Raw genomic sequence first — 17,562 nt, forward strand, 5'->3', positions numbered from 1 at the left:
TACTGAACTAAAGATAAAAAATGTAATTGTTAACTTGAAAACTACTACTTGATGGCATCATAAGGTGGACCAGATCATTCTGAGCTTTGGATATGTAGACAGACTAATAATAAAGAGTTATTCAAACATGTGTGTATGAAACAAAACACAACTCCAGCTCTGTTTCTAAGGAGGTAACAACATTCTAACATGACTTAAAGCTCACAAAGCCTCCATTTTGTGTCATATAGGAGCTTTATTAAAAGTGGTTTGTTAGTCAGTGGTATGTCCCATTTTATTCATCTTCTCCTGGCCGGCTGACTAGAACGTCTAAACTTAGGAATTACTCTGATGTACCATTTCAGACGATTAGCTAACGTAGTATTAGGCTGTCAAAACTTAGTGAATCACAGAATTAGACCAAAAATAAGATGTCTCCATGCATTATGCTGAATGTACTTCCCCCTCCACACACACGTCTCCTCCCCAGACGCAGCAGCCCTCTCTCTGGGCCCTGACGCAGCCCACAGCTCCCATACGGCTCCTGTACAGCTCTGGTATTATCGCTGACCCTCGCACTCCTCCAGATAAGATTGGATTCCCTTCAACCAGATTACGTGCTTGTTTCTTGCAATTACCCTGCTCTCCAGCCAAGCACGCACCCCTAATCTCAAACTTGTGTGGAGCAAAAGTTACAGAGAGAAGGCTTTCTTTGTGCATCCAGTAGACTGCAGAGTCCTCCAGGGCTGTGCAGATGTAACACACTGTCACATGCACAAGACTCATATATACATACACATACACATACACATACACATATACACTGAGGCGCTGCTTGTATCTGATCCACGATTACTGACAATAAACAAAAGTGAACTTCAGTGCAGTTTAGGCCAACAACAAAACTACTGCTTGTTTTTATCAAAGTGTGAGTGCAGAGAAGAGACTGTCCTCATGCACAGAGAACACACACACAGCTGCTGTCAACATGCTATATTCTTTTTACAGATGATCATTTTGAACCAGGATTAAAAGGACACTTATTTGTGCAGACTTGTGATCTGGGAGGTGCCTGTATGAGCGGTGAGTGTGGCAAATGCGTCGGTTTTGGAGCTACTTTTGGTTCTTTCTCGTTGTTTAGCTCCCACATAAACAGCATGTTTTCTCTTCCATTGGCCTTGTGTAAAGTGACTACAGCGCAGAGGTCTCCAACTTTTTTTCCTTTGGTGAGTAAACTTTATAAAACAAAAATGCCACAAAGCTACTCATTTTAGCAGTTGCAAGAAATTGAGAAAGTAGAAGAGCTATTTCAAGCTGTAGACGGGGTACATTTAGATGCCTGTTAAACATAAACTATTACCCATTCATTAGAGCACAAGTTAGGCATCAAAACACATTTACAATTGTAATTATTAATCAGATTTTAGTTACAATACACAATACATATAATTTTGAAATCCCTTGGCAAGCTATTTGGAAGGGAGTGGAGAGCTACTGGTAGCTATAGGTTGGAGACTCCTTTTATAGTGTCTGTACATGTTACTGCATTGATATGTAAATGAGCTGTGAATAGAGGTGTGAATGATTGGCATTTACACATGTAATGAATTACCAAGGCAAGCGCACATTTACTGCTAAAGGCTGATCGTGGTAGTTTACTTACTTTCTTTACAGGCTAGAATGTCATGCACAAATGCCATTAGGCCAACCTACGGTCTTTAAATATGACGTAAAGAGGCAGAATAATAATAAAAGTTGCCTAAACAAACTCAATTTAAAATCCAGTAGAGCCAGACCTATGTTTTATTGACTTATTGACAATTATCTAAATATATCAACTTTTATATCAGGGCAAAGTCAAGTAGAAGTAAACAGCAAGGCCAAAAATTCAAGTTAATGCATCTGATATAAAAATGTATTGAACAGATACATATGTACTCTAGTTTATGAAACTGTTGACCTTTTTTCTGTATCATTTTTGGTTCTAAAGTTCCATACTTTTTAAACAGACCATGTATGAAACATGGAACAAAAATTATTTCCCAAATTTCAAAGACCTGCAAATCATGTCAATAAATGGATGTATTTCATCATATCTTGTGTTATTCCATCTTTGAACTGTTGATGAAGGTACATGATTTTTCCAAAAAAACAAAAAAAAACCATGTATTTAAAATGATAAAAAGTTTGCTTGGAAGGACTGACATATTTTATAGAAATAGTTTCCTTTCATTTTTAAGTAATATTAAAGTATTCGGACGAAAAAAACTGACAAATGATGTAAAATCCTGCACCTTCTACTTGCTTGAACAATTTTCCCTCTGTTACTTTTCCCTCCGTTACCATGACCTTTCTTACTAAAAAATCTCATTAGTCAAAAAGTAAGAGGTTTTTCAACCTAATCTTGTACCATATGGTAGAAAACTATATGAAGCAAATATTCAAACCAGTTTGTTAAGGATATGGAAGTGAGAACCAAGAGTTATCACTGTTTGGATTTATTGCCCAAAAAGTGCTGCATATTTCATTCCCTCTGTTACCGACATGAGTTTTTTAAAATTTTTTGTCAACAACATTGAAAGAATCTCACAGGTTTAACTTTACCCTGTTGGAGTGTAACTCTTTCCTACATTCTGATACTTTACTTATTTCAATAGTCCTGAATAGTTTCTGAATAAGAGACATTTGAATGTCAAAAATCTGCCCCTGTTTCCCTCCGTTACCACTTGACCAGACCCATCAGCTATCGGCTCTACCAACTCCCATTTTATTTCATCATATCGGCCGCAAAAAAAAATAAAAAATAAAAATCCATATTGGTTGGGCCCTAGTACATATATTATACTACTACTACTGGAGAAAGACTAATAAGGATTACTCAAACATGTGACAATGAAAGAAAACACAACTCTACGTTTTGATGAGGTAACAACATTCTAACATAATTTAAAGCTCACGAGAGTCAAGTTTGTGTAATAATGGACCTTAACAAAACACTGTAACTTGCGTTTGAGAACTTTGTATTCATTAATATTGTGACTTGTCCATAAGGGCCCCTCAAACTGCTTTTTGCACGGGGCCCGCAGTAGCTAAACCAGCCCTGATAGCCCCAAGTCATAAATCACTACTGGGTCTTATCCCTGTAATGAAAATGTATTGAGCGCCGGTAGCTTAGCGTTAGCATGGCGGCGCACAGTGGAACATCTATATTAGCGGCTGCGATTTATTATGCGGGGACTGGGTTTTCCATGACTGGGCTCCGGTGAAGTTAGCTGCAGTCAGCATTTGGGGAGCAGACTACAGAACAGCTCCATGGTCCTCCTCCAGGCTCACCACAAGCCCACAGCCCCCGAGCAGGCAGACCGTGGAGGGGGGAGATAAGTGCTACCTTCCCCTGGACTCCCGGGCTCTGCTGACTGAGGAAGATTTGGTTTCTGCTCCGGTTTAAAGGTTCTATATTAGGCTAAATTGACTCTTGTGAGCTTTAAGTTGTGTTAGAAAGTTTTTACGTCATCAGAATCATACCAGGAGTTGTGTTTTGTTATACTGGCCATGGTTACATGATGTTTTTTAATAACGAATTGATTGTTCTGAATTAAGTAGTTCAGAATTTAAATATTCTCCTTGGAGTTTACATGAAAATAATAATTCCAAATTGAGGTTTATGTGGAAAACTCGTTAAATCTCCTTTATTTAATTATGCTCAGCGTCTTCGGGTGGGGAAGAGATGACTGGACAGAGACACCAACGAATTTAAGAAAACACTTCAGCTGCTACAGGCTTTTCTGTCATCTCGGTTTGTCATTCCTTCACGGACACAAACATGATCCAAACTTTTTCAGCAGTGGTTCTGATGATAATTGTGCAGCAGCTGGAGAATTGTCTCATCACACTTTACGTCTGTGAGCTGCAGAGGAGAAGGGAAGAGTGTCGGAGAAGGAGGAAGAAGACAAAGTGAGTGTGAGGCTGTTCTACCTCAGCCCACTCCCACATCCCGCTCACAAATCCAAAGAGACGTGGAGTCAAGTCGAAAGCCAGGACTGGTGGAGCCGGATCGTCCAGATCGCGTTAGAAGGACGACACAATGAACATGCACTAAACCACGTTATTAGGTTCTTTTTTTCAGATCTAGAGTTTTGTTTCATACCTGACAGTTTGGACTGCTCACTAGTGCTCTTCCTCAGAGTGGTCACATGATGTTGCTGTGACGTGTCCGGTCAGCTGATTTAAACAGGTTTTGGCGCTGTCTTCCTACCGGTGGAGGAAGAGCGCTAGTGAGCAGTCGACACTGTCAGCTATGAAACAAAACTCTAGGTCTGAAAAAATAACCTAATAACATAAAATATCGGAAGACCAAATGAATCTCGTTGGACTATGCACTAAACCACCAACATTATTTTTAACAAGATTAAACGTGAAACATGATCCAGGAAGAAATTCATTTGGCTTTAAAACCGGAATAAACCACACACTTACTTTGGAATAAAATTTCAATCTGAATAATCATTATCATTAGGAATTAAATGTTTACATAGACTTTTTAAAGCAGAATTAATTTTGATTCAGAATTAAAACTCTCATGTAAACATGGCAAATCACACATGTTTGATTAAGCCTTTATTATTATTAGTCTGTCTGCATCTCTAAAGCTCAAAAGGCTCTGTTCCACCTTGTGATGTCATGAAGCAGTAGTTTTCAAATTAACTATGTTTACTTTTAGTTCAGTAGAGATTGACAAGTCCGGGGTTGAGATCATCCAGATGGTTCCTCTGAAGGCGTATATTGTTTGAAAACACGGGAGAGCACTTCTTGTATTACCAGATGACATCACAAGGTGGAGCAGCATGTGTGAATGAAACACAACTCCAGGTCTGTTTGTGAAGAGGAAGCAGCATTAGAACATAAATCAGAAATTAGCATAATATGGACTTAAAAATTCATTCCAGACAATCCGATGGAGAGTTTCACGATGGAATAAAAGAGAATTTGCATTATTGGCAAAATGTCCAATATTTCCATAGAGATGCATTAGACAAAACAAAGAGCTGAACAATCTGATAAACTGCCTCGTAAACAATGACTCAAGACGTAGGCTTGTGCACTATTAGCATGCTAGTTGTTATTAAAAGAGGCATGACTTTTACACGTTTTAAAAGGGGTTTTACACTTTTATGCAGTATTCATTGATTACACTTATTACATGTTTAGTAAGTTTCAGTTTAGTATTTGACTCTTCTCTCCCTTTGCATCTCACTAATGAAACTACTGCACATCACATCAGGTTTGTGAAGTTGTATTGCACAGTTTTGTATCATGCTTTTGTATATTTATGGTGAATAGTCGTGAGGGAGCAGAGGTGATGCCGGTTAAACATTTTTACAATCAAAATGAACCAAATCAGGACTTCAGCAGTACAAAACTAGGTCCCCGAACTGAAGAGTAAACTGCAGACCCATATGGAAAAGGTACAGACAAATCATACACCATTTTAATATGTTTTATCTGAATCTTAAAAGATTTGTTTATGACAGTGAAAACAGTTACAAGATCTTAGGTAAATATGTGCAGCATGAAACATACCAAACTTTGTAACCTGCAAGGGCTGAATATGACACTAATCCCACACACAATGTCCTCACAAGTGTTGGACAAAGGTCATTTTTACCACAGAATCACAGAAAAACAAGTGAAATGATGATTGTTTCCTTAAACTTGATTGATGTGTTGTGTGTATGAGAGTGAGAAAGAAAACTATACAACCTTATAAAACATTAGACACACACTCTTCCACTGATATCACAGTGAACATACATCAGGCTGTGAAAAGATTTTTACTCTGCAAAATCCTGTAGCTCCTTTCTTTGTTGCCTTTTTGAAGTTGCCATTTACTTGTGGGAGACCAGAATACTTGTAACTGTCCTCAACATCTGCTCTAGTTCTCACCCCTAGTAACAGTTGGGTAGTTCAACAGGTGAGTCACTGGACTGTCACATGGGCAACCTGGGTTCAAATCTCCCTTCTGACTCAGATTTTGTTTTATTTTTTTCTACAACATATAATTAAAGAATACAAACATTACATGGAACATACAAAGAGAATATAGTTGATCATGCACATTACCTGTAAATGTCATGCAAAATGTTCACTTTATCTTTACTAGTTTTTCATAATATAGTTGTATGAGAAAAATGTAAAAGGGGAAACACTTTCAGGAGTAAAACACATGACACATATAAACATTATACAAAGATTTACTACAAAGACAGTGGTAAATTCTTATTTATATATATATAATTTTTTCCATTTTTCTTCCATATGGGGAGGCCCCTGACTGGCACAAAACAGAAGTAAAAGTACCATCAGTAGTACGTGCTCCATAGTGTTTTAAGAAGCCTTCTCTATAATAAAGAATGTAACTGGGAGTCATATATCCTCCAGTCTAATATGCTCTGAGACAACTCCAGCCCTTTATAACGGGAGCCTGTGTCTGCATCTTCATCACTTCTACTCAACTGAATTAGATAAAAGTGAATTATCCACATTATGCCTGTTGTCATGCTATGCTAATAAACCTGCCAAAGCCTATCACTGTCCAGAACACCAGATTACAGCAAATTGGAAAATTAGTCAACAAAGCATGATTAGAACACCCACAGAAACACAGAGAGAACATGCAAACTGCCCACAACTAAACAAGCATCTTTTTGCTGCGAGGCCAGAGCTGGGTAGTACTCAGTTACATCTAACTTTTTTTTTTTTTTTTTTTATAAAATGGTAATGTTAGTAATATTCTGAAAACATTTTGCTACATAAGTATAAGTAATATATAAGTAATATATTTGACATTGTAACTCTTACTCAAACAAAAGCTGTATGTGGACAATAGACAGTGTTGGGGAGTAACAGATTACATGTACCAAAGTTACTTAATCAGAGTACAAATTATGAGTAACTGTATTCAGTTACAGTTACAGTTTCAATGAGTGGTAATTGGATTACAGTTACTTGGATTACACGGCGGTATTTTCCTGTTTTCACATTTTGGGATATATATATATATATATCTATATCTATCTATCTATCTATCTATCTATCTATATATATATATATATATATATATATATATATATATATATATATATATATATATATATATATATATATATATATATATATATATACTAAACCAGGACTAAACCGGGACTAAAACAACAATAATATCAATAACAATACTACTTTTAATATGGTAATCTTTGCTTCTCTACAGCAAATCAATTAATCCAAAGTATTCAGATTACGTTACTCATTTTAAATAATTTAATGGATTAAGTTACAAACTACATTTTGGGGTATGTAATCTGTAGGAGAATACATTTTAAAAGTCACCTTCCCAACACTGACAATATGAAATGATTTGAACATTTGAGTTTCCTTCAGATATGAACGTTTGACTCTTTTTTTTTTTTTTTTTGTATCTGTCTTTTAAAAACAACAACGCTGAGCATTATTAAATTTTCTGTCGTTGCAGTTATAATCATTTCAAATTAGAAATCAGATGTTACGTACTCAAAGTTACTCTTACAAATCCTTTACTGAGTGGCTGTTTCACCAAATATTTCTTTACTTTTATTTGTATAATTACTTCAACCACTACGTTGTACTTGTATATGAGTAGTATCAGTTTGAAGTAACTTTACGCTTACTTCCACATTCACCAGATATATTGTTTACGCAGCTCGTGAGGTCAAAATAAGTCAGTTGTGCACTGTCAGAGTAACAGAAAGTGTGCAGTTAGCATGCTAGTTATTGTTAATTTTGCTGTAATAACAAAACTCGTCTCTTGTCTCTGAAAGTTGTGAAAAGCTCTTATAAACTCATCGAGCTGAGTAATCAGGATGCTCAGAATGCGTAAGGTAAGTGAGGAAGAACTTTGGACTTGTTTCAAAATGAACTAGCTCTTTTAAGAAGTAAAAATCAGGTATAGAGACTCTAAGTAAACATTTTAGCTACTACTGTGTGAAGCAAACCACTCTGCCACCATCACCCCTATGTGATCCAGCTCAGTCTTGCACAGTAGCACAGATTTTTTTGCCCTACCGTGATGCGTTCATCGCGGTCGTCGATGGTGACCCCGTCCTTCTTCCAGGAGATGGTGGGCTCTGGATGTCCTCGCGGCGGCTGACACTCTAACACGGCCGGCTCTCCCGCCGCCACGATCACGTCCGCAGGGTTCTGTCGGAAGTCATCACGCAACACTGGAAAAGACGAGAGGACATATATTAAGTCTTAAGTACGCTGTCAAACACTCTCCGCCAGTTTCTCTCAAAATCCGACCTTTGCAAACCAGTCCACACTCCCCACACTCGTCAAACCATTCATACAAATGCACTCTCTGTCCACTTTGTCCTGCTGTTTCATCCACAGACCACATTTCTCTCCCATATCCACCGACACCATCAACCACCAGACCTCCTCCTCTTCCACCACCTATCTAGGCTTCAAATCAGATTTCAGATCTATCATACTGTCTCTTCATCCCACCACAGTTCAGTAAATTATTCATTGCCACTCACCTAAAAGTACCCTACATAACTTTTCTGATGAAGACTCCTCCACCTGCTTGATGATCACCACATGCCTGAAATTATCTTAAACTTATCAATCTCCATGGAAACAAACATGCGACCACCAGGCAAAGTTATAGGCCAGATCTACGGAGTTGCGATCCCACTCATGATAAGAATACTTGAAATCTTAAGATAATTCTTATAAAGCACATGCGATTGAATAAATGCAAAATAAATCTGTATAATGACATATTGACAGACATATTCCAAGCAACATTTCGACAACCCAGCGACAAGGACTGTAAGAAGTAAGACTAATATGAAGTTTGTGGAGCCAATACCAAACAAATAATGAGAAATTTCAATATTTGTGGGTCAGAAATTTGGAGATTTCTTTTAAAAACAGTGACTCTCTCATAGAGTTATATTGCTACGTTGCAGTGACATCATGCTGGGGTGCTCTACATGTATCTCTATGGTGCAAGGTGAGAGTGACTAACTGAGAAACTGTTGGCTTATGTGCGACAGACTTGTTTAAGAGCACAAATCATCTCAAATTTAGTATATAAGTCATGTCTTTATGGTCAGATTGTGTTAAATTAAAGCTCGGATCAAAGTCTAACTCAAGTCACAAAGCTTCAGATTGAGTAGTGCCTTCAGTTAGCATCACACCCTTAGGAAATGGAGGTGACATCAGCTGCAAAGAATCAATGGGCCCTTGCCCTCCGTGTGAAACTATGACAAAATCATATTCTCAAACGTGAACTCTGGTCCAAATCCGTGTGTCATTCGTTCATTCGTTGTTGTTTTTTTATATAAAACAAAAAATAAGAAAACGAAAAAACAACAGATTATTTGTCTCCAAAACCAAAATGAAAAAAACAGATAATGATTCGTTTTTTCAGTTTTCGATTTTGTGTTTAAATGGAAAATGGAAAAAAGGGATAATGACCGTTTCCTGTTTATGTCTCCGATGCTGGACTGAACCAGGACTGATCCAGGTCTGGGTCCGGACTGGGACCAGAGCGGGACTGAGACCGAGACCAGACCAGGACCAGACCAGGGACCAGACCGGGACCAGACTGAGACTGAGACCTGACCGAGACCAGAGCGGGACTGAGACCAAGACTAGACCAGGACCAGACCGGAGGCTCAGAGCCCACGGCAGGGTTGGAGCTCGAAGCTGAGGCTCGGACCCTGCGGAAGCTCAGAGTCAAAGTCGGAGAGCGATCTGATCCCACTCTGGTCCCGGTCTGATCCCGCTCTGGTCCCGGTCTGGTCCTGGTCTGGTCCCACTCTGATCCCGGTCTGGTCCCGGTGTGGTCCCGGACCTGGATCAGTCCTGGTTCAGTCCATATGATGCGCAAAAGTTCGGCATTGCAGTCACGGAAGTCACGTAAACGGGAAACGGCTGTTATGCGTTTTTTCCATTCTTCATTTAAACACAAAATCAAAAACTGAAAAAATGAATCTTTATCCGTTTTTTCATTTTGGTTTTGGAGACAAATAATGAAGAAAACAGTTGTTTTTTCATTTTCTTATTTTTGATTTTATATTGAAAAACAAATGAACGAATGATACATGGATTGGTCCACCACTGGTCCCATCACAGTCCAGAATTCTTCTTTTATTAATTGCACGCTTCCTTCGACACATTCCCCTCAATTGGCTTCACAATCCGCTCAGAAGATTTCACAGTATAAAACAGCCATCAACCCGAGCAGTGACCTTATGTCCATTAAGTCACAAAGCCCAGAGTCTTCCCGCGCCCAGACCTGTCCGCACCTCTCCATCACGGCCGCCTCATCCGCCTGTCACGCCGCGTGTTTACATCGAGCGTTCGACAAAAGGGAAGTCTGTATTAAAACTCTCTACAGGGCGAGCGCTGATATGATCGGCTGGTAATTTGCATCGATTTGCGGCGTTGAAAGAAAGAGGGGGAGAGAAAACAGAGAGCGGGAGAGGGTTTTCATTAGCACTGCAAAAGTAGTTCAAGGTCTGGTTGTAGCGATCAGAGAGTGTAAGGGGATACGCGGGGATACAGACAGGCAGCTCTGGGTTTAGTTTAGTTTAGATGGAACAAAGTATGTTTTCAAGTTTCAAAATTTGTTCCAGCTAACAACAGAATAGAAACACTACACTGGAAAGATTTAAAAATAGCTTCAGAGGCGAGCTTTTCCGAACTGAATGCAAAAAGCGTCAGAGGTTTGATTAAAATAGAAAACAATATAGTGAATAGAAATAGGTGCATAAGGAAGGGAAGCTGACAAGTTAACATTTCTCATGTAACAGGACTGCTGTGAAGACTTTTTCCTTCTATTTTAAGACAAAAAAGTGTCAAGAAGTGTCAGAAATGTCCTGCTTGACGACTGTAGTGAGATATCTCTGTATTTTCTTTTATACAGAGGGATATCAGTCTCCTCGGATGAACAGGCTTTAGTGCTTCGCTCATTGATTCCTCAAAAATCTGCCATGTTTTTCAGCTCCCTCTGATATTTCCTTTCTTTTTTCCTAATAAGCAGCCATATTTGTTTTGATACAGACAGACCATGTGTGACCCTGACTGGCTATTCCACCTGTCAATCATGACCATCTGAGCTCTGGGAGATTTGCCAGTGACCAGACTCAGAACTTTGTAAAGTATTTGAGAAGAGTGTATTCAAGATCCTAGGCATAAAATAAAAAATAAATAAATACAAATGCGACCCAGGACACTTGGATATGTGCTCCTGAAACTGATACAGATCTGATCTTTTGACATGCGACTTCAGTTTGAACGGCCAAAGTGCATTCATCCACCTACATGTTATCAACAAGCCACAAACGTCACTATTCTGCACTGAAGTAGGCGAAAATTGTTAACAAACTCCGTGTCACTGAAGTGAAGCACATCACCACTCACCACTCTTGGCTCCGTCTCCACATCCACACGTTCCTTTCAACGGACGTCGCTGCCGCTGTCCCACAAAACACCACAGCCAAAAACCTCGTCCTTCTCCTTCTCAATCTCGTCCTTAAAACAAGTAAGTTGTTCATGTTCTGGCTTCGGTACGAGAGGAACTTTAAAATCTCCAGGTGCTCGATGCTGCGTCCATGTTTGGACAACTTCTGTAAACACAGAGACGCTCGCTGTGGTTGACGTCGTCGTGTCTCCAGTGTCACATGTGGGACACTTTCAGGCCATTTAACGTTCACACTGGAGTCACATACAAGTCACATTTAATTGGAAATGTGAACGACCTCACAAAAATATCGAATTTCACAAAAAAATCGGAATTGAGCGTTAAGCCCTGCAGTCTGAACGTAGACTGACTGTCATTTCTGTATGCTGGAAAAAGTCAAATTTAATCCGAATTTATTGACAGTTTGGCAGTTCCTCTCCTCTCCAACAGATTCACCAATGCATCGCCCAATGCCATGTCCCAGAGGATTCTAAAAGACGTGCAACTTCCTCTAAACTCAGAGTTTCAGCTGCTTCCCTTCGGTCAGAGGCATTTAGTCCCATCATCTAGAACGAATCGTTTTAAAAGGAGCTTCGTTCCAGCTGCTATGAATAATTTATCTATGTATCTATCATTTTTAGTACACTGTCTTTGAAAAATCGTGTGTATTTTGTATATTTAATATTTATTGTGATCTTAGCCAAGTGTGATGGATGAATTTCATTAATTATTTATGGAACAAAGCCATTGTGCTCTAGAGCTCTGTAACACTTTATTTTATAATTGTGTTTTTATCCGTGTTTATTGTACATAATGTGGATGAATGAAATGTGGCACCAGCCTCTCAAATCTGCAAAACAAATTTACCTACGGGTACGAATAAACCGACCTAACCTAATCTAAGCATTTAAATTAATTTCTATGACGGTACATCGCCAACAAATAGTCAGTCTTCAAACTAAATGTGACAAAAATCCACAACAAAACAAAGTCATTTTGTCAAATACATTTTTTCGGGTGAGTACATTTCACCATCCAGTCATACTGCTTCTTTAGTTCCCAACTACGTCTTCTTCTTTAGACTCTCAAGGCAAGAACCATTGATAAAACTTGAAAAAAGAGCAATAAGAATTACTTATAATGTCAAATTTCATCACCACACTAATCCACTGTTTATTCATGCCAAATTACTCAAACTGAATGATTTGATTTTGTACCAAACTGCACAAGTCATGTATAAAGCTGAAAATAAGCAGTTACCAAAAAATATCCAACTACTTTTTTGTGAAAGGGAAGGAAACTATAACTTAAGAGGCTTTTTGAATTTTAAAATGCCTCGTGCTCGAACGACAAGAAAAAGATGTTGTGTCTCTGTTTGTGGTGTAAAATTATGGAACAACTTGAAAATAGAATTAAAACTTTGTTCAAATATACATGTATTCAAAAGGGCAGTTAAAAAATTGAATATTTCAAAATCCTGTGCTGAAGAAATGAGTGCTTAGTGTATATGTGTGCATGTATATGTATGTGTATGTATATGGGTGTGTGTATATATTATATTTTTGCCTGTTATTATAGAATAGAAATATTTACTTTTCGTGTTATATCCAGTGTTGGGGAGTAACAGATTACATGTACCGGAGTTACGTAATCAGAGTACAAATTGTGAGTAACTGTATTCAGTTACAGTTACTGTTTCAGTGAGTGGTAATTGGATTACAGTTACTTTGTTGAAATAAATGGATTACACGGAGGTATTTTCCTGTTTTCCTCTTTTCACATTTTGGGCTATATTCCAGGACTATATAAACCAGGACTAAAACTAGATCTAAACTAGATCTAAACCAGGCCTAAACCAGGACTAAAAACTGGTCTAAAACCAGGTCTAAACTAGATCTAAACCAGGACTAAAAGTGGATGTAAACTAGATCTAAATTAGATCTAAATTAGATCTAAACCAGGACTAAACCAGGTCTAAACCAGGACTAAAACTAGATCTAAACGAGGACTAAAACAGAACTAAACCATGCTGCGTGTACCGTGTCTCCTCCGCTTCTATCAATAATATTTTTTATACAGTTAAGTAAAGACTCTGCCTTTTTATTTTCTTTTAACAGACAAAACATCTTATTTTACAATATCCTCATCTTTTGCTTCTCTACAGCAAATCAGGTAATCCAAAGTATTCAGATTACATTACTCACTTGAAGTAATTTAATGGATTATGTTACAAACTACATTTTGGGGTATGTAATCTGTAATCTGTTGGGGAATTACATTTGAAAAGTCACCTTCCCAACACTGGTTATATCTATGTATTTATGTTTTTTATGTATGTTCTACGTTTTACTGTCCAAATAAAGATTTCTGATGCCAGCGTGTCTCTACCTGCACTATTCTTATGTTAGGCTCTTTAAATTCTGAAATGGACATACATGGTGGACGCAGACAGTAACATCCATACATACTTTTCACAGACATTCCCACTTTTTTCCCATCTGGATTCCATACACAAGCTCCTCCACTGAAAACATGACATGACGGTGCCTTTCCGACCACACACAAAGCAGATGACCAGCCCCGCCTTACAAAACCGACATGCCAAATCAAACCCGGCTTTAGCGAGATCAAAGTGGGACTCACCCGCCACCCTTCACCTCCTGACAGACACAAACTCCTCCCTCAACTCCTTAAGCACTTAATTGGTCACCGGCCTCCTGCTTCTGGAAACACAGGGATCCAGATTGAAGGAGGACAAAAGGTTTCCTAATAGGAGTTCTGCAGATGACATCACAGACTTTGGAGCGTTATTAGTGAATGGTAAAGGTGTATGAGAGCTCCAAACACTTCTAACATGCCACAGTGTAATAATAAATATAAAAGTCTACAAATCTTTTAAATATTTAGTTTGTACCTGACAACTACAACAAGAAAATCAACTCAACAGTAGTAGAAAACCAGTGAACAGCTAACTAAACAACAGGGACACCGCAGAGTTCACGCACATTAATCACTCGTAGACTTTGGAGTCTGACACAGTTGAATTGAGGGCCCAGATTACGCCATTTTCTGATCTATGTTATAAAGTTGGGTCCTCATCAACAGCACAGTCAGAGTTCCAGAGTTTCTGATATCTGTTTTTTAGCCCTCACAAGGTATAACAGCAGTTTGACCTTTGGAGATGTAGACAGACTAATAATAAAATGTGACTTAGGCTATGTTCAGACTGCAGGACTTGATATTCAAATCGGATATCTTTGTGAAATTAGATTTTTTTGTAAGGCTGTTCACATTTCCAGTTGAATGTGACTTGTATGTGATCAACAGTATGAACTTTAAACGCCCCAAAAATGTCCTGCATGTGCATTGGAGGACACAACAGCATCACACACAGCGAGCTTGCTCAGTGTTTACCGAAGTCACCTAAACTCTGGGCTTGGCTCCCAAAATACAGTCAAATTCTTGGTAAAAATGAACAGGTTACACGTCCACGGCCGCTTCGATTGTTTGAGTCTTGTATTTGGCTCACAGGATCTTCATTTTTCGTTGACATTGGAGCCAGGACCACCTGCAGACACGCGCTCGCACATTTCTTTGGCAATCATTTCAAAAAGATGCCGATAAGACCAATTTGTTCTGAATACAGCGATCCCCCCAAATATGAATGAACTCGCTAACCTCACTTTCGCTCCATTGACGAGACTTTGAGCCTGACGTGTAGGTGGATGAATGTGTCTTGACCGTTCAGACTGAAGTCACATGTCAAAAGATCGGGTATGTATCGGTTTTAGGAGCACATATCCAAGGCTACGTTCAGACTGCAGCCTGAAGTGACCCAAATCCGATTTTTTTCACCCCTACGTGACCTGTATCTGATCTTTTAATGATAGTCTGAACAACACAGATACGATTTTTTTCAAATGTGCCCCAGGCCACTTGGATATGTGCTCCTGGCTCCAATGTCAACGAAAAAATAAAGAGGCTACAGACTCAAACAAACATTTGACCAAGAATTAGACCGTTTTTTGGGAGACAAGCCCAGATTTTAGGCGACTTCCGTAAACACTTGAACACACTCGCTGCATGTGACGTTGTCATGTCCTCAAATGCGCATGTGGGACACTTTTGAGGTGTTTGAAGTTCACACTAGAGATCACATACAAGTCGCATTTAATTGGAAATGTGAATGAAATCGCGAAAAAAATCGGATTTCACCAAAAAAAAAAGTCAGAATCGAGCAAAATTAATTAGTTAATTAATTAATCAGCCCTGCACTCTGAACATAGCCTAAGTGGTCTGGGTCACATTTGAAAAAATCAGATCTGTGTGGTTCAGACTGTCATTAAAAGATCAGATACAGGAACATAGGGGCCAAAAAAATCAGATTTGGGTCACTTGAGGCTGCAGACTGAAGGTAAACTTAGACATGTGCGAATTAAACAAAACACAACTCCAGATCTGTTTTTGAGGAGGGAACAACATTAGAACATGACTTAAAGCTCACAAAAACCCATTTTGAATAACATATAAGAACTTTAAATCATCTGTTTCTGAGTCCATGTGTTGGTCAAATAATTATATTAGGCCAAGCTCCATGGATAAAAATCAGACAAACAAAACAAAGCAACACATTTTGTCTGTTAAGTTTCCCGTAGTTCTGCCGCACAGTCGGAACACTGAGGGGCATATTTCAATGATGTCAGCGCATAATCTCTATTCACGGGATTCACGCAAACAATCCCTTCCTGATTTGAAGGTCTTTCCTCGTTCAATAGATATAATATTTTGATTTGAATTGCTTAATTGCTGTGACCGCAGAGGACGGCTGCCACGGCCTGAAACCCTTGAATAGCCTCCACGCTCTGCTATTGAGAGCAAAGGAGATGTCTGGCTCCACAACACAGCGCTAATTACGCGAGAAAGACCCTTCACTTTGCACTGGGTCTGGTCCAAGTCGGACTCATCGCCGCAGCTGTGTGGAGTGAGCTCATTCGGAGACGCAGACAGTCATCCAGGAATGTGCACATCTAAACACTGGAAAGAGCAAACAGCGGCTGGAGATGGAGCAGGTCAACAGGAGGTCTGAGCACACGGACGCTGGGAACGGACATTAGCGCAACTTCAACTGAACACCATTTTCAGTAGCAAAAGATATTGATACTAGTGTTCCCTGCAGGTGTGAAGCTAACTGAAAGCACTGCACTGTTAGAAGCTCTGTTACTTAAAGGTTGTATGGAGGATTTTTTTTTTTTTTGTTTCAAATTGTCAATGAAAGTTTAAAATATCATTACAGAAATGCAGCAGCCTTGTAACTATGATGACCAAAAAATAAATAAATAAAAAATCTATCAACTGTGGACGCAATGAGGCCAGATAAACATCAGCCAATAGAAAATAAGGCTACCTCAATTTTCTATTGGCTGTTAGGTTGTCAATCAATCTCCCTACGTTTCTAGTGTAACTGAGTTGCCGGCGCGCAGGGATTATGTGGTTTATGCAGCGGTTCTTAGAGGCTTTTTAAAACTGTTGCTTCCTCGCAAATCGCACTAAGTTTGTTGCGATAGCGGACGAATCCACGACCAGTTCACCGCTAAAAAAAGTCAAGTTTTTGAGGTTGCCGAAAAAAGAAGAGAAGGGGGAAAGGAGCGAAGACAAACTGAGGTGATTCTTGGAGATTCCTTCCAGCGAACGGCGCGAACTGAAGCAGACGAAGGGTTTAAAAAGTGATGCGTCGGTCGCAAAATTATTATTATTGTTATTATTATTATTTATTATTAATAATAATAATAATAATAATAATAATAATAATAATATGTAGAGTAAAGAGGCAGGAGGAGATGTTTCTACTGAGGGAGCTGTGAAGGAGGAAGGTGGTGTCACGCACTTGAAAAAGGACTGTCGCTGTATTTCACTTCCCTTAAAAAATCCTCTATACAAACTTTAAGTTAAAGGTGGACTATGGAACTTTTTGGTTGGGGGTTTGTCACCTGCTTGTTAAACAGACAATAAACAGCTTTACTCTACATTTATTCAATTACAAGTGGGTTTATAGCTCAAAAATACCTAGAAAAACA

The 17,562-nt window shown here is 38.9% G+C and overlaps 1 protein-coding gene across 1 annotated transcript in view; it reads right to left on the reverse strand.

The window, feature by feature from the left end:
- LOC110172732 (roundabout, axon guidance receptor, homolog 1 (Drosophila)) overlaps nucleotides 1-17,562 on the reverse strand; it is a 413,603-nt gene that overhangs the window by 136,387 nt on the left and 259,654 nt on the right. The window contains 1 exon segment of the mRNA XM_055166979.1: nucleotides 8,077-8,234. Within this exon segment, the coding sequence (XP_055022954.1) occupies nucleotides 8,077-8,234 (158 nt within the window).

This window comes from Boleophthalmus pectinirostris, unplaced genomic scaffold (genome assembly GCF_026225935.1).
Source record: "Boleophthalmus pectinirostris isolate CB_2022bp ecotype Guang Dong unplaced genomic scaffold, ASM2622593v1 HiC_scaffold_9, whole genome shotgun sequence".
In the NCBI taxonomy this organism is placed as follows: domain Eukaryota; kingdom Metazoa; phylum Chordata; class Actinopteri; order Gobiiformes; family Gobiidae; genus Boleophthalmus; species Boleophthalmus pectinirostris.